The 27244-nt window shown below is 40.2% G+C and overlaps 1 protein-coding gene across 1 annotated transcript in view; it reads left to right on the top strand.

The window, feature by feature from the left end:
• The window catches only part of LOC131680526 (uncharacterized), a 53542-nt gene extending 33647 nt beyond the window's left edge, over positions 1 to 19895 (top strand). The window contains exons 5-9 of the mRNA XM_058961240.1: positions 18169 to 18537; positions 18605 to 19046; positions 19108 to 19183; positions 19259 to 19343; positions 19402 to 19895. Of these exons, the coding sequence (XP_058817223.1) occupies positions 18169 to 18537; positions 18605 to 19046; positions 19108 to 19183; positions 19259 to 19343; positions 19402 to 19844 (1415 nt within the window). The 3' untranslated portion in view covers positions 19845 to 19895. The remainder of the gene's footprint in view (positions 1 to 18168; positions 18538 to 18604; positions 19047 to 19107; positions 19184 to 19258; positions 19344 to 19401) is intronic.
• The last annotated feature ends 7349 nt before the right edge of the window (positions 19896 to 27244 follow it).

Here is a 27244-nt window from a genome sequence, read left to right as displayed (position 1 = left end):
GGTAACTGGTTACCCTCAGTGCTCTTGACCATGACGGGCCGCCGTACCTGAGGATAGATACGGCAACGCCTGCCAGTAACCTACGTCTACTGGCGCACACCTTTGAGCTGTTGGACATCATTCTCGATAGAGCCGCAACAGCAGTCGACGCTCTCTTGCATGTATAGTCGACATGGCTGCCGAAGGTCAGCTTGTCGTCTATAATGACTCCGAGAGACTTCAGACTTCGCTGTGAAGTGATCGCGACTTCTCCCACATGGATAACTGCATGTTGTGCCGACTTGCGGTTGTTGACGATAACTACCTCCGTCTTATGATGAGCGAGCTCCAGGCCTCTCGCGCTCATCCATTCCTCCACCGTGCTAATCGCGTGTTCTGCGGTTAGTTCTACCTCAGGAATTGACTCCCCGTAGACCTCCAAGGTTACGTCGTCGGCAAAGCCGACGATCTTGACCCCAGGAGGGAACTTCAGTCTCAGAACCCCGTCATACATGAGGTTCCATAGCACCGGGTCTAGGATCGAGCCCTGCGGGACTCCGGCGGTAATCGGAACCCTTTTCTGACCGGCATCGGTCTCGTATAGCAGTACGCGGTTCTGGAAGTAACTTTCCAAGATCCGGTACAGACCCACCGGTAGGCTAAGCCGGTGTACCGAGAGCGCGATGGCATCTCAGCTTGCGCTGTTGAATGCGTTCTTCACGTCAAGTGTCACTAACGCACAGTATCGAATACCTCGCCTTTTCCGTTGGATCGCTATCTCGGCATTATTTATCACTGAGTTGAGAGCGTCCACTGTGGACTTACCCTCCCGAAAGCCAAACTGGTTGCTTGACAGACCGTCCGTACCTTCCGCGTACTGGGTGAGCCTGTTGAGGATGATCCTCTCAAGCAGTTTGCCAGTCGTGTCGATCAGACAGATTGGTGTGTACGCCGATGGGTCGCCTGGCGGCTTCCCGGGCTTCAGCAACAGCACCAATTTCTGCCTTTTCCATCTATCGGGGAAACGGCACTCGTCAAGGCATCTCTACATAGCTAGCCTGAACATATTCGGGTTCGCTATGATCGCTGCCTTGAGAGCGTTGTTTGGAACTCCATCCGGCCCTGGAGCTTTGTTCATTGCTTAGGAATTAGCCACTGCGAGTAGTTCTTCATTCGTCACTGGAGCCACCATTTCGGCCGTGCCCGCACTGTCTCGTAGTGCAGGTGGCCAGGGGCTTGTGGCTCGAGACGGGAAGAGTACTTCGATAATCGTTGCCAACCGGTCCGGAGACCGTTCTGGGGGTGAGGAGCCCCCTTTGGTCTTTGCCATCACAATCCTGTAAGCGTCACCCCACGGATTCGCGTTGGCACTCTCGCACAGGTTGTCGAAACACGCACTTTTGCTGCTTTTAATGGCCTTGTTAAGGGCCAATTTCGCAGCTCGAAACACTTCACGGCGGTTCTCTCTTGCATCCTCGGTGCGAGCTCTTTGCATCCTACGTCTAGCACTGAGGCAGGCTGACCGTAGAGCTGCAATCTCGGCACTCCACCAGTATACCGGGCATCTGCCGTTTCTTGGCATTGTTTTTCTCGGCATAGTGGCGTCACACGCGCGTGATAGAACAGCTACCAGCGCATCCCCGCTTAGACTGTCGGTGTTGGCCTCCAGTCACAGGGCCGCGGTGAAAGCTTCGCTGTCGAAGTGATTGGACTTCCACCCGCGTACCTGACGGGGATCTCCCGCCCTCGGATGCTGCACACCATAGTTGATCCTAAAGCGGATTGCTAAATGATCGCTATGGGTGTAGCCTTCGTCTACCCTCCATTCCATGCCTGGAGCCAGACTCGGGCTGGCAAATGTTACGTCAATCCACGCCTCCACTCCGTTTCTACGGAATGTACTAGCGGAGCCATTATTAGCTAGCACAATATCGAGTTTCGCAAGCGCCTCCATTAGCGCTTGCCCCTGCTATTTGTACAGCGGCTGCCCCACTCCGCTGCCCAAGCGTTAAAGTCTCCCGCTATGACTACCGGTTTCCGGCCCACTAGGTCCGACGAGAGCCTGTCGATCATCTGGTTGAACTGTTCTATTGGCCACCTTGGTGGGGCGTAGCAGCTGCAATAGAACACACCATTGATCTTAGCAATCGCCACACCCTTAGCGGAGGAGTGTATTACCTCTTGAACCGGGAACCGTCCCGTTGTACAGATTGCCGGCAGGGATGCGGTACGGGTCTAATAAGAGGGCGACATCTGTCCTCGACTCCGAGACCGACTGCCTCAGCAGCTGTTGGGCTGCTGCACAATGGTTAAGATTTAGCTGTGTGACGTTCACGGCTTCTTCTTATTTGCCTCGCCGAAGGGACACGAAGGTCCGCCCATAGCATGTTTATGGGCTTGCTTCTTAGCGGTGCAGATAAGGTACTTGTACGCCTTAGTGCAGCCCCGCTCCTTATGCCCCTCCTCGCCGCAGCGACGACATAGTTTGCTCCTGTCTATGTTTTTGCACTCGTAGGCTTTGTGGCCGGACTCAAGGCACCGATAGCACCTATCCACTGAAGGCGGCTGGGGTATGCTAATTGGGCATACCGACCAGCCGATCTTTAGCTTCCCTTTCTCGGTTACCGTTTTGGCATCCGCCTTCAGTAGCCTGAGGTAGGCTACTTGGGTGCCAGAGGGTCCATCTCTAAATCGCACAGAGGCTCGCTCGATTGTGACGTCGCATTGTTCCTTAACGGCTGCGACGACATCTTCTGCGGTCGTGAACTCGTCCAGATGCTTGCACTGGAGAGTCATTTCCGCCCCTAGCGACCTGACTTGGGCGCCTTCACCAAGGACCTCTTGGGCCCAAGGCCTTGTATACCGCACTAGATTATGCGCCTCGCTTCAGCACCAGAAGTATTTCTCCCGTGTTGGTGCGTCTCACGCTACGCACATCTTGCCCAAGGGCCGAAAGGCTTTCGGCCGCCTTCATCGACTTTAGGACATCGGCGTATTTGTCCTTGTCGGTTTTTAACCACATGGCCTCGCCTCTGTCCTTGGCCTTCTTCGCGGGCCGCGGTACCTCCGGTGTCGGTGCCGGCTTCTTCTTGGTGACCAGCGTCCAGGGGTTATCGCCCCCCTGCCCTGGTCGGGCCGGGTTGCTGGTACCAACGCTCTGCTCAGCGAGGTCACTCTCGCCCTCGCTTACCTCGGCCCGACGGCGTTTGGCCTTAACGGTTGCACGCCGTATGGTGTCGGTTTTTGCACCCTCGCCTGGCGACTTCCTAGGGCGCTTCGCGTTCGACGCCGTCTTGCGATTGCCCTTGCCCTTGCCTTTTCCCTTCGAGGGGAACTCGGCCGCCGCTTCGAGCGACGTGGCTGCTCCATAGAATGTGAAGGCCACTGTCTGAGTGCCCGTATCGACCTTCTCTTTTCCCTCCCTCTTGGAGGCCACTGTCTGGGTTTCTCTGTCGGACTTCTCCCGACATTCCACCCTCTTGGCATAAGCCTGCTGTTTCTGTCTTGCGACACGAACAGTTTTTCGGAGTTCCAGGAGACTCTGTTTTAACTCCTTGCTTATGTTTTGCTTTGCGCTAGTGTACTCGATTATTGAATCGAGCTGCTCCACCACTTTGCGCATTGCAGATAGTGGCCCGTCCGGTGCGTTGGTAGGGCTATTTCCTACCGCTGCTGGGGGGTCACTGGTGCTTTCAGATGCAGCACTCATCGCTCCACTACTCTCCCCACGGGAGGGAGACTTCGCCAAACCACCTCTAGCGAAGGGGTTTGGCACCTCCGACTGTTTATTGTTTTTGTTTTTGTTCTCCATATCAGATTCCACGAGTAGCGCGAGAATAAATGTCCGCCACGCCAGAGCTCCGCATTAGCGTGGTAAGGGACGCTTACTGTGGGGGTTGCCCAGGTACCCCACAGGCTCCGTTAACGATCGAGCATCTTTTTCACCCCCTCGATCACTCATCCCTCGGCACGGGTCGCTTCACGCCTTGGAATTGGGGTTATGACCTACCTTGCTTTACGTGGTGACCTCGGCCCAGATTATCACAACCATCCTCCTTTACCAGGGCTTGGGACCTGTAGTTCTGGTTCTCAATTGTTCCATGTACGTATTTTATTACAGGCATGCTACTATTGAGATCCGTCATTCGCTAGTTTGCTTTAAACCATTTAGATACATCAAAAGGTTCTGGCCCTGATGGAATCCCACTATTATTTATGAAAAACCTAGCAACCGACAGTTCCCCAAAATATGGAAAAAATCTTTTTTAGTGCCTATATGGTCGGTGTTAAGTCAGACCGGACTAAGTCGCAAAACATCAAAAAATGAGATAATGATAGCACTGGATAAGGAATTTCGTCAGCTACATTCGACTTTTGCCAGATTTGAAATATGTAACAATAAACAAGAATTAGGGCTAAAATTAATTTCCAATTATAATGTAAAGGATGCTGCGATTCAAACTTTAAACTCGTTTTTCTCGAAATCAGTATTTTGGCACTTAGTCCGGTCTGACTTAACACCGACCATATATAAATCTGGCAGAAAATCTGACGTACGTAATTAACGTGGGGTAGTCATAATCTCCTGTATTCCGAATCTTTTCGAATCAATCATTAACGAAAAAATATTTCTTTAAATAAAAAACAGAATTACTAACCTCCAGCATGGCTTATTCCAAGGTCGTTCGACCTCAACAAACTTACTAGAACTGATTAACTATTCACTGATTGCAATGGATAATGGAAACTACGTAAGGGCACTTTATACAGACTTTAGAAAAGCATTTGATCGCATTGACATCCCAATGTTACTTTCTAAATTGGCAAAGATCGGCATTGAGCCTGACCTACTTACATGGTTAGAATCATATCTCTTCGAACGTCAGCAAATAATTAAATTTAAAGGAAAGCAATCTAATCCAATTAAAGTCACCTCAGGGGTTTCACAAGGCTCTCATTAAAGCTCTCCATTGTTTATTTTATACATGAACGATATCTCTTTCATTCTCAAAAAACTGAAAATATTAATTTATGCGGACGATATGAAACTTTACTTGGAAATAAGAAACGCCGAGGATATTAATACATTTTAAAAACGAAATACAAGTTTCCCACATGTGTTGCCAAAACAAAAACCTCTTCCAACTGAACGTGAAAAATGTTATTCAATAACCTTTTGCCGAAAACGACAAACACTAAATGTTGAGATTACCTTAGGAAATTAGACTGTAGTAAAATGTGAAAGAATTAGGGATTTAGGAGTTATATTAGATTCTAAGTTAAATTTTATTGATCATTATAACACAATTATACAATAGCTAACAACATGCTCAGTTTTATAAAAAGCTTTAGCTATCATTTTGAAGATTTTTATACAATAAAAACATTATATATTGCATATGTTAGGTCGATATTGGAATATTGCAGTATTATTTGGTGCCCTTTTTCAAGCAAACATGAAGAACGAATAGAATCGATACAAAAACAGTTTTTATTATTTGCTCTTCGTAAATTAGAATGGACAACATTCCCTCTGCCATCTTATGAAGCTTGCTGCTTGCTTATCAATATTCAAACATTAAAGGAGCGTCGCGAATTTGCAATGCTTTCGTTCATTAATAATATTGTTTCGCGTTGTATCGATTCAGCTGAAATTTTATCCAAATTGAACTTTTATGCACCTTCACGATAGCTACGAAATCGAAGTACATTTTCAATAACTTCTTTTCGCACAAACTATGTAAAATATAGCCCCATTAATCGAATGATGTGTATTTATAATCAATATTGCGACTCAATTGATTTTACAATGTCTAAGCTAAAACTAACATAATATTTTATACACAAAAGAAATTCTAACGCGTAAGAGGATGATTTTATAAAAGCCGAAATTGCTTCATTTATATTAAATTTACGGTATATAAACATTAGTAATTAAGGAAGAACCGTAGTCTACATCGATTGACGAAATAAATAAATGTGATCCATGTTCATGGCAACAGCACTTTTATTCTGTGAAATATATCATGAATACGATTTATGGTTCTCAACGCAGTTTTCGTTTTCTGTCCAGACATCACATTTAACCTATTAAATGGATAACGATGTTCGAGGTCCTAATACTTTTCTCATATATACTGCTTGTATTTATGACTGGACACTAGCAGATGTACGTTACATGGAAAAGTGCATAAAATAAAAATTAATTCACGAATAATACTCCAAATTTTTTGAAATAGTTCACGTGAAAATTTCATTACCATGTTGCATGCAATTGAAAACATTTAGAATTAGGTATATTCCAAATATTTCAAGCACACAAAATAAAACGTAAATCATGTTCTAGGAATAATGCACCAGTTCACGAATCCACGAATATTACACACTTAGCCAGCCAAAAGTTGTTCAGTAATTTCTTTTGATGACTTGAACAGTAAAGTGATATTTTTACGGAGCTGACAGCAAATGGTTTAAAAAATTGCGGTATAGTTTTCATTTTTTAGCGATTCTCAGTAATTTTTCGAACAATTTGCAGAAACCCGCAATATTTTTCACTGAATTTATCAGCACTTCTGTTTTTTTCGGTACATAAACATTATCCAGTGAAATACTGACTGATTGTTCGGCAAAATTGTACCAACATTACTGAACCTCGTCAAAAACTTACAAAACAGGTACAGCAAATCATCTGTCAAGTCGCCAATTTCAGAGAAAACTGCTGACTGACCAGTATTTTTTGACGTTTGGAGAGAACGAATTGCGGAGAATTCGGTAACGGAATTGTTTTACTGAATTGATTACCGAACGGTTTGCTGTTCAAAACCCCAGCAAAATATTACTGTACCCAGTAATATAAATTAAGTGTGTATAGTTCATGATTTTATGAACTATTTGACGAGCACGAATGCACAGTGTTTTAAAATGTCTTTTTCGTGGTCAAAATTCATAGCGTCTTATCCGCAAAATTTAGAAGAATAGTTTGTTCTGAGAAGTTGTTGCACTTATTATTGCGCATCTACAAGAGTATATCGTTCAGTGATTAATTCACCTATAAGTGATATTCGAAATTTATTTTCTGAAATAATTATGATAGAGACTTTGTGTCTTCGGCAAAGTTGTAGCAAATGTTACTAAAAACAAATTGCTGAAGACACTACTAGCTTTAATGATTTAAAAGTTATGGAACATATTATATAGAAGACCCCTTAAAATTAGTTTTTTTATGATAACTTTTTTAGACATTCTCCTACCTTCTTGGAATCTTCCATAAAGTTGTTTGCGGTATTGAAACACATATTTTTGCCGAACAAAGTTACTTCCTATCTGTTGAAATTAAAAAAAATATTCAAAATTTTGCGATATTTTTGGGGTAACTTCCACCTGTATTTTTTTTTTTCAATTCGTTTATTTGATAAGGCAGGTTTGCGTTAGCTTAAAGGTGCCAATTTTGTTTTGTTGTGCATTTTAAATTACTTAAAACTAGGGGATTACATATTGATTTTGACATTAAAAATGTCTTACTCCACTATCTGGGGCTAGGTGTCATTCTAAAATCTAAACTATCTCCCATGTAACGAAACTATGTAAGGTTTGCACGCTTATAACTCCGATATTACTAGATGGATTTTAATCATTCATACACCAACCGATTCAGAAACACCTAACTTAAATATTGGTAATAATTTAATATCTCCCCAATAAAAGTAGACTTTTGGAAATTGGTAAAATTAAAAAGTTCACGAAAAACGGGAAAATTACCATTCGTGAGGCAGATTTCTCAGACACAGCCGTCAAAAGAGGGCAGCTTAGTGACTCAATGAAAGGCAAAAAGTCATAAATAGAAGCGACGCATGTCCGTTTAAATCAGTTGTTGCTCTTGTCTCATACGAACAACATCGTCTCCGGGCGATGCAATAAGCGCTATCGATTTTCGGCAACGTTGGCATTTGCACACACTCGCACCTATGTGACTAAACCATATACGGTTAGTTTATAAATAGAGGTGACGCGTACCCGTTTGAATCAGTTTTTGTTCTTATGTCGAACGGGTAAGATGCATTTTCGGCAGCGGTGGCCGTGTGCGGATTTTTCGGGTACCAGCACGGTGTCACAGAATGATTTGCAAAGTGGGTGGGCGGGGTGGTTTGGGTTTAATTCAATACGGTGTGTGCTGCTTAAGAGTGTTGCGTTTGAAAAAAATATATTTATTTTTATGCATGCGTGTGCGTTGTAACTTGTTAATACATGTTTACGGCGCTTTGTAGCTGCGTAGGGTAAGAGCCTATTGGTTTTCATGTTTCATTTTTCGGTTATATGTTTTTTTATCAGTAAGGCATCTGACAATGTGCTTCTGTCGTTATTGCGCTGTTCAGCAGCGTAGTATTTTATATAGGAGGGTACACTCAGGTTTCTTTACGCGGATTTTGAAATTTACGCGGTTTTCATTTACACGGCCTGTATCCCCTGCGTGAAAAATCTGAGTGTAATTGCATCGGAACAATCACATTCCCAGCAGAACTTTTTGTTTTCTAATTTCAAACACTTTTGTTTCGTACTGCACACAACGGAAAATTTTAAAACAGAACTTACCGTCCCAGCAGCAGTTGAAGCGGGTGTTCTTTGTCGATTCAAATTCAAGCCATGTCTTAAGCGTTACTGGACTTAAAATTGTTTTCCCAGTTTATCCAGTCAGAATATCTGTCCTACCCTATGTATTTAAAACACAGTTCTATACTATGTTCACACTACAGAGTTAAACACGTTATAATAATTAGCAACAAGAAATATGTCATCAAGATAGCGTTAAAACACGTTTTAACTCATAGTGTGAACGTAGTATTAAAGTATACAACAAATAGAACGGTTGGGTATACTAATTTAAATTTTAAAATGAATCTGTTTTAAATTATGAAACACCGCTGTACTGAAGATATAATTATGTCAGTCCTATTACCACATAAAACACCTATATAACATAAAACGCTGCAGAATTGTTTTAATAATACAATGTTTACACTACAGAGTTATAACACGTTTTAATAATTAGCAACAAGAAAAATGCCACCAAGATAGCATAAAAACCCGTTTTGACTGGTAGTGCGAACGTTGCATAACAATGTAATTTATCAAATAATTTCATTTTTCCACCACTAATCGATCAAGAAATACTTAAACTTAAGATTGTTTACTTAAGTTCATTAGTACATTATTGAAAATTTAAATGGAAAATGAAATTTCATATTTCATGGAGAATCTGTATATTTCCGTTGGCGGGCGTGGGCTTCCTCATCACAGCTCTCAATATGGAACTTTTCTTTTGAATATATTTTCTGGACAGACCAGCCTATTTTTACTAGATGGATCAGCCAAACAATTCCAATTGCCTAGTGAGATACTTGATTAATTAATAGATTACCGTTAAAAGATCTTCAATAAATTATGTTTTGATGGGGAGGGTATATAGCAAATTGTAACATATGAAAACAGGCGAGTGAACAAGAACGTGAGTCGATATGTGTGATAGATAAAATTCATTTGCACGCTCTTGAAAAAAGCTACATTTTTAATGTCACCGTGGTCGTGTCCTGTACACAACCCTTTAATTTTTTCTGGCACTCAACACATCGCACGCTATACGGCCAGAATAATCCGCTAGATGTTTGCTGCCAGCTTTTCAACAATGTTTATCATCTCTTTGATTTTAGTATAAGCAAAGAATCAATCAAATTAAAAATAGTTAGTTTATAGTTAGATTATAGTTATTTAGTCTGTGCGATGTAATATTTTTAGTCGAAGATAATATACAAATCAAACTTCTATTCCGTTAAACGTGCACCATTCTTGAATTATACAGATGTCTACGTCAAGTTTCGAAGCGATATGATGAAAGTTATTCCCTTCGCTCTAGCAGACAAACAAGGCTGAGTTAATCCTTTCTTGACCATGTGTTCCTTATCTTAAACATGCAAATATGCAAAAATAAAAAAAAATCATTTTTTTTTATTTTTGAGCTGGAAAACTATATTTAATAATTAGAAATAGTTATTAGACTACATCAAGGGAAGGGAAGTATATTTTAACAGCTTCAGTTTATTACGAAGAAAAAAAATGTCACGATTTAGTCAATGTCCCCATTTTGTCAGCCTAAAAAAATCGTCCGAGATCGTCCGTATATAACAGGTTCTCATGCTTGATACGACTATAGGGGAATTGTGGGAAAAACCGACACTGTGGGTAAAACCGACACCCCACAACATTTCCTAGAAATCAAATTTTTATTCATTTCATAATGATACATTATTATTAGTACGTTTATTTAGAGCATTTGAAGAAAAATTGGATTTATGTTAGTACGCCGAATGTACTAAAAATAAACAAAACATACGACAGCAGCGTTCATACTCGCCTGGATGTTAAATTTCGTTGGTAGATTTTAAGGTTTTAACCGAACAAAAGCTTTTCAAATCACCACATTTTTCACTACCTATTATTATCGGCCTGTCCTATGATCAACTAGGTGCATTGAAGACGAGTTTGAGAAATTCAATATTTTTAATCGCTGTTGGGGTAAAACCGACACCCTATGGTTAGGGTAAAACCGACACGCTGTTAAGATGGTTGTGTATATTTGCGATTCATTTCAAAATACTGGGGATCTTTGTGACACTTCAATTAGCCTATTAGAACACTATAGTATCAACAGAAATGCACAGAAATACTCTTATTGTGTTTATTTCTTGTAAGTCTCTTTAAAAATCGAAAATTGGAATTTTTGCTTATCTGATTCTATCGAAGCTGTTGCTATTTCTGCAAAAAGCTCATCAAACCGAATTTCTAGTGTTCTCTTGGTTTGTCATAGACGAACTTTATCACAATGAGACAGTGATCTTATGTGTACCCCAATAGATCGTTGATGATCAGAGTCCGAAAAATCAAATCTGAAAAAGATAGTTTTACTAAGAAGTGTGTGTGTCACTTATAAGTGAATGAATCCAATTAGCAGAACGTAGAACGCTTGCAAATCTTCTCTTACGAAATAATATTAAACTGGAGTTTGCAACGATGTGCGCAAGGATTATTTGGAAATAATAATAAATAATCCTATAGCATAAAATACTCTTATTTATAGTACTACGCTTTCGAACTTTCTTCCCCTCACTACATGATGAAGCAATAAAAAGCACATATTAGCATCATACATACTCACACTTTATTATTCACGCATATATCTCATGAAAATAAATTAAAGGGGGCGTCGATCTTACCCCTATAGTGTGTCGGTTTTACCCGCAGTGCCTACAAAAAGTCACTTTGTTTTCCAAGTTTTACAACCAATAATTTTTAATGAAATTAATTTTTTGAAGCGCTGAAAAAATTAAGTCTTGTTAAGAATTTTGTGAAGAAGAATTCTGCATAATAACTATAATTTTATTGGTTTGGTGGCAACTTAGAAAAATTGTTAAGCTTAAGGTGTCGGTTTTAACCATAATTCCCCTAGATATCTTTAATAAATAAAATAAAAATAAGTGAGTCCAAATGACTGCCTTGCAGGATACCTGTGAGCGTTCTGAATGTGCTTGAGCTCGTTTTTTAATGTAGAATACATTTAAGCTTTCAATATAGGGGTCCCGTTTCAAAATATCGGCTGCGGCACCGCGTCAGATTTTGAACGTTAATAACTTTTATCATACTTAACAGAATGATTTGATTTTTAGGTCAATTTGTTGAAAATATGTTCCTCTATGCTGTATTAAAATTTTAAGTATGTATAACATGCACTAATAACAAAAAATTGTGTTTTGAAAAATCTTTCGAAAACGACTCGGAAAAGTGAAAATTTTCAGCCCATCCCGCACAGAGCCGTCAAAATGGTGGACCAACCGAACAATAAAATAATGAAAAGTTTATATATAGGTCCACTACATGTTTGTTTTATGATTATTCGTATTTGGTTGCTTGACGAGAGCAGTTAGTGGGGGAAAGACGGCATACTCCTTTGGTTAGGCCATTAGAAGCCGGACGGAAAGGAAAGGCTCACGCACGGCACGAGAACGAGCGAGAAAGCGATAGTAGTGCATATTAGCGCGATTATATAAATATCTGTCGGTCGGTTTTTCTCATTCGTATTCGTTCAAGTACTAGCAAGCAGCCAGTCCACCGAAGTAAAGCAGTTGGCAATGACGACGGTCCGAAAAAGTGCCCCAGCTGCTGGTGACTCACCGGACGTGTCGCCCTGCAAGAATTTCGCCCCAACTAAAGGGCAACTAATCTGTAGGCTATCGTTCCAGCGTCTATATAAGAAATACGATGTGTGGAACGAAAGAAAGAGAATTTAAATTATCCTCTCTCGCTCGTTTTCGTGCACTGCTTTTCCATTCCTTTCTGCTGCTAATACCATCATAACTTAAACGAATGTGCATGTTCCCCCACCATCTCATGGCCAGTGTTGCCACAATTGCATGTTGCTATTACACTTTGAATTATTTTATCGATCCTCTCTAGTATTGATAAAATATAGAACGTGCAAAGTACACTAGTCGCATGCTTTTATTCGAACTTTTTGGCAGCCTCCGTTGATTAACTGCATAAATCGATTTGTTTGTGCAGCTCCTTGCTAGTAGCAAACTAAATAGCCTTTATCAGCGCTAACAAATAACACAAAAGAATTTAAATTTGTGAAAATATTTTCCTTCCTTCTTTTCAAATCTGTAACATTCTTTGAAAATATTGTTTGAATGTTGTTATTGAAAAACTGAACATGCAAGTTTGCTAGCACTGGCCACTACATTGAAGGCGATGGAAAGACAGAATATTCGTTTTGGTTATGCTAGTATTGGTAGCCGAACGGAAAGGAAAGGCGCAGGAATGGAACGAAAACGAGCGAGAGAGCGATAGTAGTGCTTTCTCGTGTGTTTATATATGAATATTGGTCAGTAGGTTTTTCTCATCATTCGTATTCGTTCAAGCACTAGCAAGCAGCCAGTCCACCGAAGGAAAGCAGTTGGCAATGGCGATGGACGGAAACAGTGCCCCAGCTACTGGTGACTCATCGGAACTGTCGCCCTGCAAGAATTTCGCCCCAACTAAAGGGCAACTAATCTGTAGGCTATCGTTCCAGCGTCTGGTTCGTGAGATTGTATAGGACTGCAAAGTCGAGCTACGCTTACAAACCTCAGTCGTAATGATGCCCCGAGAAGCCAACGATGCCTACTGGTTCGAGAATGCAAAATAGTGCGCCTGGTTTGTTCGAGAATGCAAAATACTGCACCAAACGCATAACTTTCAGGCCAAATATATTAAACTGGCTCACCGTGTCGCGGGGAGTGCGTCTGAATTATGCTCCCGCAATAAAACAATAAACGGTTCTTTTCAGGACCAATTAATTGTGTTCTAATAAGAGTTAAACTGAAATATCCATTTGAGGTGTTTAACAATTTTCAGCAAGTAGGTTAGAAATACGATATGTGGATAGAAAGAGAATTTAAATTATCCTCGCTCGTTTTCGCGCACTGCTTTTCCATTCCTTTCTGCTGCTAATACATCATAAATTAAACGAATGTGCGTGTTCCCCACCATCCCATGGCCAGTGTTGCCACAATTGCATGTTGCTATTACACTTTGAATTATTTTTTCGATTCTCTCTAGTGTTGATAAAATATAGAACGTGCAAAGTACACTAGTCGCGTGCTTTTATTCGAACTTTTTGGCAGCCTCCTTTGATTAACTGCATAAATCATTAGATTTAAATTAACGTCTCGAAGTGAAGTCACGATGCTCCGGTTATGTCACAGACATTACCCACCCATCTTTTTTTAGTTTAGTAGAGCGAATACGAATTACTATCGCTCTCTCGCTTGCTCGTTTTCGGGCTATGTTCCTTTTCATTCTTTCCTGCTACTAATACTAGCATAATCAAAACGAATGTGCGTCTTCCCACCATCCATTTAGTGAGCAGTGTTGCCAAACGCATTTTCAGTTTTTCATCAATAACATTTCAACAATATTTTCAAAGAATGCTGTAGATTCGAAAAAAAGAAAAATAGTTGGTGATGGAAAAGAATTCCCAATTAGAATTTTTAACCATAATTATAACGAATCATTTGAAAATTTCACATGCAAACGTAATTTCGTTGCATATCATTAGATTTGGATTAACGTCACAAGTGTAGTTACGACACTCCAGTTATGTCGCAGACATTACCCACCCATCTTTTAATGTAGAATATTTAGTCTAGAAATCAGAATGTTCCAATGGTCGTTTCAGGCGACTTCAACATAGATATTTCAAAACAAGAGAATTTGAAATTTGTTTATTTTATGAATGAATGTTTCAAGCTTCGTTTGATCTCTGATCCATCACAAGCAACTACACTTGCAGGCACATGCATTGATCTTGTATTTGTCAAAAACGTCAATGCAGAAACCCGAAGATATATTTCGTACTTTTCATATCACAGACTAATACTTTTTTTAATTGATCCAGTGGTTTAATTTCAAATGTAAACAACGCTTGAAAAATTATAACCGGTTGACGACCTACACCTACACCAATCATGTCAGAATCACCTCCTGGACAACAGCTAAGCCCGGAAATAGTAAGAAGTCAGAAGCATCCAACGAAAATCGAAGCCAGCGCATCTCCCCACCAAGGCCAACAACGCCAACAAAAACGGTCCTTGTCAGGACCACCATCATTTTTGTAAAGAATAATTTGAAATATTCCTCGCCCAAATCACCTTTTGTCCGAAAATTCCAATGAATATCAACATATTTGAAGAACGTGTTCCTTATGTATTCTACATCTCTCCGGTTATGTCGCAGACATTACCCACCCATCTTTTTTTAATGTCACCGTGGTCGTGTCCTGTACACAACCCTTTAATTTTTTGAAATTAAACTAAGGCGCATTTATAGCTATACATATACACAAGGCGGTAATATAATTTTCGTAAGATTAGGGGATCATTTAGTTTTTATGGCAATATGGTTTGACATTTTTAGCAATGAGATTATTGGAGCAAATAATCTTTAACTAAGGGGGAAAATTTTTACGACTATCTTAAAAGTAGAAGTAATTAGAGGGCGTGATTAAATTTTGTAAAGATTCGGGGACATTAATTAGAGTTATTTTATGTGGTAGTAGAGTTGAGCATTTTCAACGAGATCATATAATATAATAGTTAAAACTAGAAAAGGCAAGAAAAACTAAATGCTTCGTGAAGATTTTTTGGGGGGGGGGGGGGAGAAGGGGTGTTACTTCTGTGTATAAAAGTCAGGGAAAGTAGGGTGGACAAAGATGGCAGGGGGAAAACATTATTTCAGTTTCAGGCTTCGGGAGATCAACGGATGGATTACAGAATCAGGGTGGCCTTCATCAGGAAGAATCATGTACTGGGACGCCGGGTGGTCGTTCTCAAGATGGCAGGGGTTTCTCCAGACGATTTCGTAGTGTGGATCAGATGTTGATCGGCTACATTTCGAGTTGTGCGTGTGATGTTCGTGCTTTAGGTCCCGTGTTTGTTGGCTCATTCGACAGGGATGTTTTGTGTCGCCTTGGAGTCGCATCAAACCATCGTGGGTGTATGGTACAGGTGGAAGAGAGCGCTTCTGAGAATGATAAGGAAAAAGGAGCAGTTAAAGTTGGATATTGATGGTTTTTATGAAGGTGTATATAAGGGACATATAGAGGACATCACGGCTTGCCAACACATCTCGAACCGGGACGTTGGGTGGTCTTCCTCGGGCCCGGAGGATGCCCATAAGCCGAGACCTGGCGGAACTGTACTCGGTGCACGCCCAGACTATGTGCTCTATATCGTGATAACCGTCGCCACAAGCGCAGATACCACTCCCCACGAGCCCAATACGTCGGAGATGTGCATCCAGCGTGTAATTACACGAACCATTACACGGTTCGCCATCACACGAATGAAGTCACGATACCTTAGAGACTATCGAATGTAGCCACCTTCCTAGCACCCCATTGCTCCACGAGGTTTGCCAACTTTCGAGGGTTCTCTGATGAGTAATACTGAAAAATTCGTGGAAGCAAATTGGTCTTTCAAAAAAGTCACCTTCAATGGCACCACCCACCGGAATGGAGCAATGAGAAGGGACCCACACCAAGGTAATCTGGAAAGATTTGTCAGATAAAGCTCTCAGTAGCTCCCGTATTTTCCCCAAAAAATACGAGGAATGCTTTCCATGTTTCATCAAGCGAATAGCGTCAATGGAACTCAGACTATCCGAGACGATGAAGTAATGGTCTACGGGTAATGTGTCAATGACTCCAAGGGTATACTGAATAGCAGCTAGTTCTGCGGCGTAAACTGAAGCGGGGTCACTGAGTTTGTAGCAGGTGGTGAACTTTTGATTAAAAATACCGAAGCCAGTGGAGCCTTCGAGGTTTGATCCGTCAGTATAAAACATCTTAGAACAGTCGACTTCTCGGAATTTATTATAAAAAATATTTGAAACCACTTGTGGGCGTATGTGGTCCGGAATTCCATTAATCTCATCTTTCATGGATGTGTCGAAGAAAACAATAGATTCAGAAGTATTTATGAAATGCACACGGTTGGGATTGTATGAAGAAGGATTAATATTTTGCCCCATTCCACCTGTATTTTGACTGTAAATAGTATGAATTATGAAAAGTAAGTAAAAAGTTGTTGTTAGGAAAACGTTTTAATTGAAAGCTTCTTCATGATCCAAATACACTGAAAAAGTTTCTTTTACGTCTTTAAAACGATAAAAATTAGATTTTTGACATTTTATGATAGGATAACACGAATAACTTTTAAAAAGCGCACAATTACACGAATTAACTGTTTATGTTGGAACAAAACTCCAAATATCTCGAAAACTATTGCATTTTGGAAGATTTTTGTTAATTGCATTTTGATTTAAATCGATACGTAATAAAATTTTAGTTTTGTATGTCAATCACTACGGAATTTAAAAACATGTATAAAGTTATTGTTAGGAAAACTTTTTTTACCGATAAGTTCTCCATCATAAAGTCACATTCAAAATGTTTCTCTCCTCTTTAGGTTTTTGTTAACAAAATATAAAAATTAGAAATAAGAAGTTTTGGCAATTTAACTTTTTAACACAAACCATTGTTTTTGTGAAAAATGACACAACATTTTTTTCCGTGTATATTTTTTTTCGTACAGAAATATTCATTCCCTGTAACTCGTTCTCAAAAAGTTTTACTGTATAAAATACAGTAATCGAACAATTTTTTTTTTGAAATTAATGCACGTAGAAATGTTCACGCCCTTTTAAAAAATTGCTCTTTAGTCAAAATAATCTTACAGGTTGTGGAAAATGTTTAGTCTTCCATGCTAGTGAAATGTGTAAAGTTTTATAGGAATCTTAGATGGAATTTTCGGAGGATCTTCGTGGAATTTGTCAATTGTTCTTCGCCTCTTCTTTGGTCGTCCAAGGTTTGCACTTCTTCATACGCAATAGGTTTTATTCGGACGAAGTTCTGGGCTGGGTAAAAGTTCCATAATGGAAAGCAATTTCATTTTTTTTCGTTCAAGAATGCGATTTTATGATTTTCACAAAAAACTTGTTTTTGAGTACTTTTTTAAGTTTATAGTCTATATTTCTTGTGACAATCATCCAATTAATATAATCAATATGCAGGTTGAAAGGCAGTGACATGCCTTTTCAAAAAAAAAAAAAAATCATAAATATGTGGCCTCGGAAAAAATCCAGAAAGTTTGAGCGAATTCTTTACATTTATATTAAAAGAAATGTAAAAACGGTGTTTCCTGGCGTAGCGTTTTTTCTAGCTCGTTTCAAAAAGTTTTTTTACTTCGTAGGATAAGACTAAAGACGTAGAATCTCTCTGGATAAAGACTCGCCATCTCTATGTTTTTCTCATTATTTATGTATCAGTGTCATTCCAATCGAGCACGAGACCTGTCAAAAGCGCTCAATCCGAAGAAAATTGCTGCGAATCCTTCCAAGACGAGGGACATTGACAGGTTTAGTGCTCGATAGAAATGACACTTACGGGTAAATGGTAAACAAACGATAGACGTGTCGAGCCTTTATCCAGAGGGATTCAGCGTCGTTAGATAAGACCACTAAGTTTGATTTTACGAAAGTGCACACCAGTCTTCAATAACGATATAGTCTTTTTTTCCTTTTTCTCTGGATAACTTTCATCTTCAGCCCAGTCATGTTACACACCAAACGGTCAGATTGGCGTTTGTCAGTCGTTGCAATATTGCCCCACTTTGGTGCGTCTCTATGAGCGAAATCGATCGCGGCAGACTATAAATTTTTTGGTCGCTTCTCAACGCAGCTGTGGGAATCGCGTCTATGGAGGCTACCCTGTCCTGTGCTGCACAGATGGCGTAGAGTATGAACAAAATCCTTCTACTAGTTCACCTTTCATCGAGTCGACGACATCAACCACAACGACGACAACAACCACAACGACAACAACGCCTAGGCCCACCACTCAAGCTCCGATCACAATTGCTCCTATTCTCCAAGCAGATTGTATTGGACCTGATGGTAGAGAAGGGAATTGCATTAGTAAGTTATTTTATTAATAGTTTTCAAAGTTATCTCTTCTTTATGAGTATGTAATTGATTTTTTTAGGTTTACGAAGCTGTCCATCGGTGCTATCGGAATTCTTACAGCGCCAGAAAGACGCCCAGTACATTAAATACATTCAAAACTCGAACGCTATCTGCAATTACATTCAACCGAATGTTTGTTGTCCTCTGGAATTGCCAGTAACCAACGCACCGAATACTCCTCCACCAACAGTAACCCCTCCACCTGCTCCTGTGACTGACGGACCTCCAGTGCCCAAAAATAACGACATTATCCGATTACCCACACCTATTGAGGGATGCGGTTACACCAAGGTAGAACATGGTCGGATTGTTGGAGGCATGCCGGCAACCCTGAACGGGTGGCCGTGGATGGCATTAATAGGATACAAAAATTCTCTGGGAGAAGTATCGTTCAAATGTGGCGGATCTCTGATCACCAAGCGACATGTACTAACGGCGGCACATTGTATTCGTAAAGATCTGTGGGTTATTCTTACCGATAATTATATAATTCCCATATAACTCATATCCCGATGCTTTTAGTTCTTCAGTTCGCCTTGGTGAGCATGACACATCGACTGACACAGAATCTAATCATATTGATATTCCAGTTGTTAAGGTAAGCGGTTCATTGAACTTATGCCCTCCTCATTATTGATTTATTATATTTTTGATTCGATTTCATCCACATCAGATGGAGACTTACCCTCAGTACGACAAGAAGGACGGTCACTCTGATTTGGCGGTTCTTTATCTCGGAGAGGATGTTTCCTTCAATGGTAATGCGATTATATCTCATCTGACCAAGTACTTTCATTATGAGTTATTATTTTACAGATGCCATTCGACCGATTTGCCTTCCAATCAGTGATCCGGTGCGAAGTCGAAATCTAGACGGCCTCACACCATTTGTCGCTGGTTGGGGACGTACTCAGGAAGGCGGCAAGGCTTCCAACGTGTTACAGGAACTTCAGATTCCAATAATACCAAACACACAGTGCCGTGGGCTATATGCTAAAATAGGAAAAGCATTTTCTGACAAACAATTTGACGATGCAGTTCTGTGCGCAGGAGTTCTGAAAGGTGGCCAGGACTCTTGTCAGGGAGACAGCGGCGGCCCACTGATGGCGCCGATGCGACGAGATGGTTATTTCGATTACTATCAGGTTGGCATCGTTTCATATGGAATCGGCTGTGCGCGTGCTGAGGTTCCCGGTGTCTATACTCGAGTGTCCACGTTCGTGGACTGGATTGAGCAAAAAGTTGGTGAGCCAGTGTGATGGAATGATTTGTTATATACTCGATTTAGATAAAATGTTATTTTATTCCTATTCGAATGACCATAAAAAATAAACCAAGCGCGAACGAGTATGTATGGAAGGGTTGCATGTATTCCCAGTATGCTTATTGTGTGCAACCAAAACTTATACCAGGACATGTCTTGGTCTGTCCTGGTGTCCTAGGAATTCGAAGGAATGCTTAATTTGGTCTGGTTCTCCAATAAACGTAACATTATTTTCACTGCACTTTCGTTTTATTCACTCTGGTTCCAGCCGACCGCAACCATAACTGCAATGTAAAGTCACTTACGAGCAGAGTGTGCATCCCAACCTACACTCGAATCTCCCAATTCTACCATTGAAAGTCTCTTTGTAAACCTTCAATGGGGCCTCATTGTTTCTCTTTCCAATATCCATTTCTTACATGGAAATTGGGAAGTGAAACAACGAGGCATATGTACGTAACTTATGAATAAGCTGCAGTAGCATCGTGGGGTCCCCTTGCGACTATTTCGTGTTTATACCTGCCTGGTCACCCTACGTTCTAAGAACTCGCAAAAAGGTCTACTTTAGATTTTTTTTATCGTTAAACTCACACAATAGCGCTAAAGGTGGGAGGATAATGCCAGAGATAAATCAGAGGGAAGTGAAATGGCCAGTTACTTATTTTAAGTAGAATAAATATTTTAAAGAGTTGCACTGTCGCGCTGGCGTCATATCAAGAGAAAAACACAAATTTTAAAGCATACACAATTACATCTTCACCTGATTCACAAAAACCCTCAACTCGAACCATTACCCAATCTCGTTGAGTATGTTTTGGTTGCCGTATTGCGTAAATGTTTGACTGCATAAAACAAATCATTTCCGTATTTTATTAACATAGGGTGAGTGAGCCAGTCGTGGCATTAGCACCAGTGGTTCGCACTAGTGCATCCAACACAGCCATTAACCAAAATATGAGTCCATTCAGAGTATTTCGTAAATTAACATAAGTAAATAATCTTGTTTCACATTGTTTCCAAAAGTTTACCATTGAAACCTTCATGTTGAACGATGTATTGTTCATTTCAAATATAAGCTTTCAGAATTCAACACTTTTCTTAGCCGTAGGGCTAAAAACTATACATTTTATTTCACTTAATTTTAACTGAAATATGCAACCACTCAATGCAGTAAACACGTATAAGTGGTGTATAATGCTTAGATATTACTATTAAATATTTTATTGTATATGTTTCGTATATTTTAATGTAGTATTTGATAGGGCGAAGAACAGGTGCATCAATTTAGTGTGTGCTTTATTTGGCCGTAGTTTGCTCGATTTGTTTTTTCGTTGTTTCCGGGCGTTTGATCTAGTGATCGTTGAAATTTCCACACCATAGCGCGGTATTAAACTGGTAAACATTTAGTTGTGTGCCAAAGTTGTGAAATACATTTGTTTGATGCGGAAACTGTTTTGCATCAAATCCCGTTGTAAACCACAATGTATCATTCGATGGATGAATACTTATTTAAATTTACAGCAAAATGGGGAAGAGTGCCAAGATAAAAGGAAGATGCGTTACAAATGGGCATAAAACGAATTTGCAATGGAATGACGAGGTATACCACATGCAAGACCTACGGTATTCCCGTTTCTACGGAGCGGTACCGATTGAGTGGCCACTGGCAGAATAAAAATGGGCCAAGATCTATGCTAACGATGGAGGAGGAGGAGGAAAAAGTAACTAAGTGGTTGACTGACATGCAGGATAGGGATTTTCCAGTTTCTCGAACCACCTTGCTCTTTAAAGTTAACACATTTGTCGCATCAGTCCGATGGCCAACTCCATTTAAAAAAGGTTCGTCTAAGTCAGTATCTATTGCAAAAAATATGAAGCACAATATTGGTTATTAATGTTTAGGAAAGAAATGGTTTGAATGATTTATGCACAGAAATCCAAAATTTTTCCTAAGTACTATAATGGCTGCCACTGGACGGGTCAGGCCTAATCATGTCAGCATTGCATCTGAACCAACATCGTCTGATAAATGTACCGTTGCTGAAAAGCACAACGCTGTCGAGCAAACTGAAAATAGCGATCTTTAGGGTTGTGCGGGTTAAGGCATTTTCTGATGCAGATTGGTGCCGTGAGTTAATATTTCAAATCCACGAAAAATTTCGCCGCTAGATGCGCTGAATAATATGCCAAACGCCCTCCGAGTTTAGATGATTAATTTTTTTTCGGATTTTCTGAGTTTGCCACCATTAGCCGCAGTGAAAAGCACAGAAATTACAAAAAAAACAATTTCTCCCCGTTCTAAAGCTAAAAAAAGTTACGCAAAATTTACTCCCTCTCCCACATATAACGAATTGTCACAATTTCACAGTTTTCTTCATCCTTCCCCTCGAATAGTACGTAAAAAATATCTAAAAAGATATTTCGTCAGTAAAATCATGTTATGTAACTTAACTTTCTAGTTTACTCTCGCTCCCCCACATTTCACAACATGTCACATTTTGTCGTACCCCTTCCCCCTAAAAGTGTTAAGTAGACTTGTAAATCCTGGCATTTTAAAGCCGATGTCAATAGAGTTTGAACCATTATTTTGTTATTATAGTATCTGCTCGTTTACGGAAATGCTATCCGTGTGCGCACTTATCAACCTGTGCTTCCAAAACCTGAACACAGTTCCGTACAAACTGCATATATCCTATGAAAATATTACAATTTGCATAGAACTTTAAGTATTGTAAACACTGGCTAAGGCATTTCCGAAATAATAATAGTGTCAATAACTGGAGCACTACTAGGGCCAACTAAGGAACACTTGGTGCCATAACTGGAGCAAGACAAAACTTTTTGACTTCACATTAAAAACTATTTTCGATGGCAAATAGGTTGAATTCAAAACAGCTTCTTGTTAAGAACTGTCAGATCTTCCTAAAAAGATATAGATTGTAATTTAGTGTGGAATATTGACAAAAATTAAGGACCAAATTCTTTCCTAATGCTTAGCTAGTGCCATAACTGGCTCACTCACCCTACTTAACTACCCTTTAGAGTTGGATGCCAAACTGACATGTTATTTTAAGGGGATTGACAATTTCTCCTAAAAGACTGACAGTGGGTGTTATTTTGAAGATATTACATACCCAAACAATATGGATATCGTAGAGCTGCTTGACCGTTTGTCCCGTGGCTAGATGTACGTACTATTACTGGAGATGATTCATTTCACTGGATTTACGACCTTGACTTTGACTTTAACCGTGCAACTTTAAAGAAATCTATATGAGGTATTTGAGGTATTTGAAACGAGTCAACAGGAGGCTTCAAATATCCGTTGTGGAACGCTGAGATTCGCCGTTTGCGTAATGTCAAGGATGCAAAATGCCTACCTTTTCTACGGCTGTAAATTTTCTACCTACATTCTTCTTTCTCATACGACGCTGCTGTCGTTCGCTAGTGCAGGATGCCCAGCGCTGTACGGCAGCCTGTAAGCAAAGTAGTAACATGACAAAAAATACTGCCCCCAGTACAGCCACCATCCGCGAGCCGTTCAGCTTCTCTTTCCTCATTTTAAACTTTTCAATATTTTTAATTTATTCAATATTTTTAATCATAAACGACGACAATGAATGCGGTTCATTTACACCACGACCAGCATCAACGCTTTCGTGTGCGGGCCTCTCCCTTTGACTATGCAGAGAAAAGTGTACAAAGCGAGAAAACAAACTTTACTACGCCACACTCTCACCGAGAAGTCAGAGTACAGCAGCAAAACAAAAATGTATTTTACTGCTGTACGGAAAAATGTACTAGGTTTGGCTACCGTTTTGGCAAGAGCAGTAGTGATGCGTCGCTGTACGGATTGTGCAAATGTAAATATACCGGAAAAAATGTAGTTTACTGGTACCGTTCGCATCCCTGGTCCTATGTAAACAGCGCAAACATTTTTTTCACAAAAAAACTGAAAAAGACAAAACTACTATGCAACAGACCGCGCTGTAATACCGAACTGCCCGGAAGTTCGCCGTATTTGAACCGTGTGAAAAATAGCCTTCGTGATTACCCCGTAATGTTTTGGAATTTCGATCCAATAGTACTTTCACTAACGTTTTTCTTGAAAATACAAATGCGTAATCTCCAGGCTGATGCCGTGGATCTGTTTACTGGTTTATTTTACGGAGTGTTTAGAAGCGGCTATACCGTCCCTTCAGATGAGTAATTGAAAACATTTCCGTCATGCAACATAAATCTTCCCCGCCAGGTTGTAAGTCAAGCTGAAATCTTGAAGACTCCGACTGTTGTTGCTTCATCGAAAGGGCCTGGCCCCGATCAACTCTTGCCCCAATTTATAAAAAGTTACGCCCACGTGCTGTCTCCTCCAGTGTGCATCACTTTCAATCGTTCGCTCGTAGAAGACATTTTCCTATCGCCTGGATAGAATCAGCAATTGTTCCCATCCATAAGGCTGGTAGTATTCACAACGTCGATTAAACTGTTTCTGCAACGTTATCGAAAAGCCGGTCAACAACTTCTGACCTGATACATATATTTCTATGTTGTTTTCTGCCGTCGATAACCGTCATCAGGTGGAGACAATTTACATCGATTCTTTCAAAAGCTTCCAACAAAGTACCGCAAAGCATCGTAATCCTGAATTTAAAATTTTTAGAATTCACACACATTGGCTGACTAATTGGTTGCAGTCTTATCGCTCAATATTCGTGGGTATAAAAAAGATGGGTGGGTAATGTCTGCGACATAACCGGAGAGATGTAGAATACATAAGGAACACGTTCTTCAAATATGTTGATATTCATTGGAATTTTCGGACAAAAGGTGATTTGGGCGAGGAATATTTCAAATTATTCTTTACAAAAATGATGGTGGTCCTGACAAGGACCGTTTTTGTTGGCGTTGTTGGCCTTGGTGGGGAGATGCGCTGGCTTCGATTTTCGTTGGATGCTTCTGACTTCTTACTATTTCCGGGCTTAGCTGTTGTCCAGGAGGTGATTCTGACATGATTGGTGTAGGTGTAGGTCGTCAACCGGTTATAATTTTTCAAGCGTTGTTTACATTTGAAATTAAACCACTGGATCAATTAAAAAAAGTATTAGTCTGTGATATGAAAAGTACGAAATATATCTTCGGGTTTCTGCATTGACGTTTTTGACAAATACAAGATCAATGCATGTGCCTGCAAGTGTAGTTGCTTGTGATGGATCAGAGATCAAACGAAGCTTGAAACATTCATTCATAAAATAAACAAATTTCAAATTCTCTTGTTTTGAAATATCTATGTTGAAGTCGCCTGAAACGACCATTGGAACATTCTGATTTCTAGACTAAATATTCTACATTAAAAGATGGGTGGGTAATGTCTGCGACATAACTGGAGTGTCGTAACTACACTTGTGACGTTAATCCAAATCTAATGATATGCAACGAAATTACGTTTGCATGTGAAATTTTCAAATGATTCGTTATAATTATGGTTAAAAATTCTAATTGGGAATTCTTTTCCATCACCAACTATTTTTCTTTTTTTCGAATCTACAGCATTCTTTGAAAATATTGTTGAAATGTTATTGATGAAAAACTGAAAATGCGTTTGGCAACACTGCTCACTAAATGGATGGTGGGAAGACGCACATTCGTTTTGATTATGCTAGTATTAGTAGCAGGAAAGAATGAAAAGGAACATAGCCCGAAAACGAGCAAGCGAGAGAGCGATAGTAATTCGTATTCGCTCTACTAAACTAAAAAAAGATGGGTGGGTAATGTCTGTGACATAACCGGAGCATCGTGACTTCACTTCGAGACGTTAATTTAAATCTAATGATTTATGCAGTTAATCAAAGGAGGCTGCCAAAAAGTTCGAATAAAAGCACGCGACTAGTGTACTTTGCACGTTCTATATTTTATCAACACTAGAGAGAATCGAAAAAATAATTCAAAGTGTAATAGCAACATGCAATTGTGGCAACACTGGCCATGGGATGGTGGGGAACACGCACATTCGTTTAATTTATGATGTATTAGCAGCAGAAAGGAATGGAAAAGCAGTGCGCGAAAACGAGCGAGGATAATTTAAATTCTCTTTCTATCCACATATCGTATTTCTAACCTACTTGCTGAAAATTGTTAAACACCTCAAATGGATATTTCAGTTTAACTCTTATTAGAACACAATTAATTGGTCCTGAAAAGAACCGTTTATTGTTTTATTGCGGGAGCATAATTCAGACGCACTCCCCGCGACACGGTGAGCCAGTTTAATATATTTGGCCTGAAAGTTATGCGTTTGGTGCAGTATTTTGCATTCTCGAACAAACCAGGCGCACTATTTTGCATTCTCGAACCAGTAGGCATCGTTGGCTTCTCGGGGCATCATTACGACTGAGGTTTGTAAGCGTAGCTCGACTTTGCAGTCCTGTACAATCTCACGAACCAGACGCTGGAACGATAGCCTACAGATTAGTTGCCCTTTAGTTGGGGCGAAATTCTTGCAGGGCGACAGTTCCGATGAGTCACCAGTAGCTGGGGCACTGTTTCCGTCCATCGCCATTGCCAACTGCTTTCCTTCGGTGGACTGGCTGCTTGCTAGTGCTTGAACGAATACGAATGATGAGAAAAACCGACTGACCAATATTCATATATAAACACACGAGAAAGCACTACTATCGCTCTCTCGCTCGTTTTCGTTCCATTCCTGAGCCTTTCCTTTCCGTTCGGCTACCAATACTAGCATAACCAAAACGAATATTCTGTCTTTCCATCGCCTTCAATGTAGTGGCCAGTGCTAGCAAACTTGCATGTTCAGTTTTTCAATAACAACATTCAAACAATATTTTCAAAGAATGTTACAGATTTGAAAAGAAGGAAGGAAAATATTTTCACAAATTTAAATTCTTTTGTGTTATTTGTTAGCGCTGATAAAGGCTATTTAGTTTGCTACTAGCAAGGAGCTGCACAAACAAATCGATTTATGCAGTTAATCAACGGAGGCTGCCAAAAAGTTCGAATAAAAGCATGCGACTAGTGTACTTTGCACGTTCTATATTTTATCAATACTAGAGAGGATCGATAAAATAATTCAAAGTGTAATAGCAACATGCAATTGTGGCAACACTGGCCATGAGATGGTGGGGGAACATGCACATTCGTTTAAGTTATGATGGTATTAGCAGCAGAAAGGAATGGAAAAGCAGTGCACGAAAACGAGCGAGAGAGGATAATTTAAATTCTCTTTCTTTCGTTCCACACATCGTATTTCTTATATAGACGCTGGAACGATAGCCTACAGATTAGTTGCCCTTTAGTTGGGGCGAAATTCTTGCAGGGCGACACGTCCGGTGAGTCACCAGCAGCTGGGGCACTTTTTCGGACCGTCGTCATTGCCAACTG

This window comes from Topomyia yanbarensis, chromosome 2 (genome assembly GCF_030247195.1).
Source record: "Topomyia yanbarensis strain Yona2022 chromosome 2, ASM3024719v1, whole genome shotgun sequence".
Taxonomy (NCBI): domain Eukaryota; kingdom Metazoa; phylum Arthropoda; class Insecta; order Diptera; family Culicidae; genus Topomyia; species Topomyia yanbarensis.
This window is presented reverse-complemented; position numbering and strand designations above follow the sequence as displayed.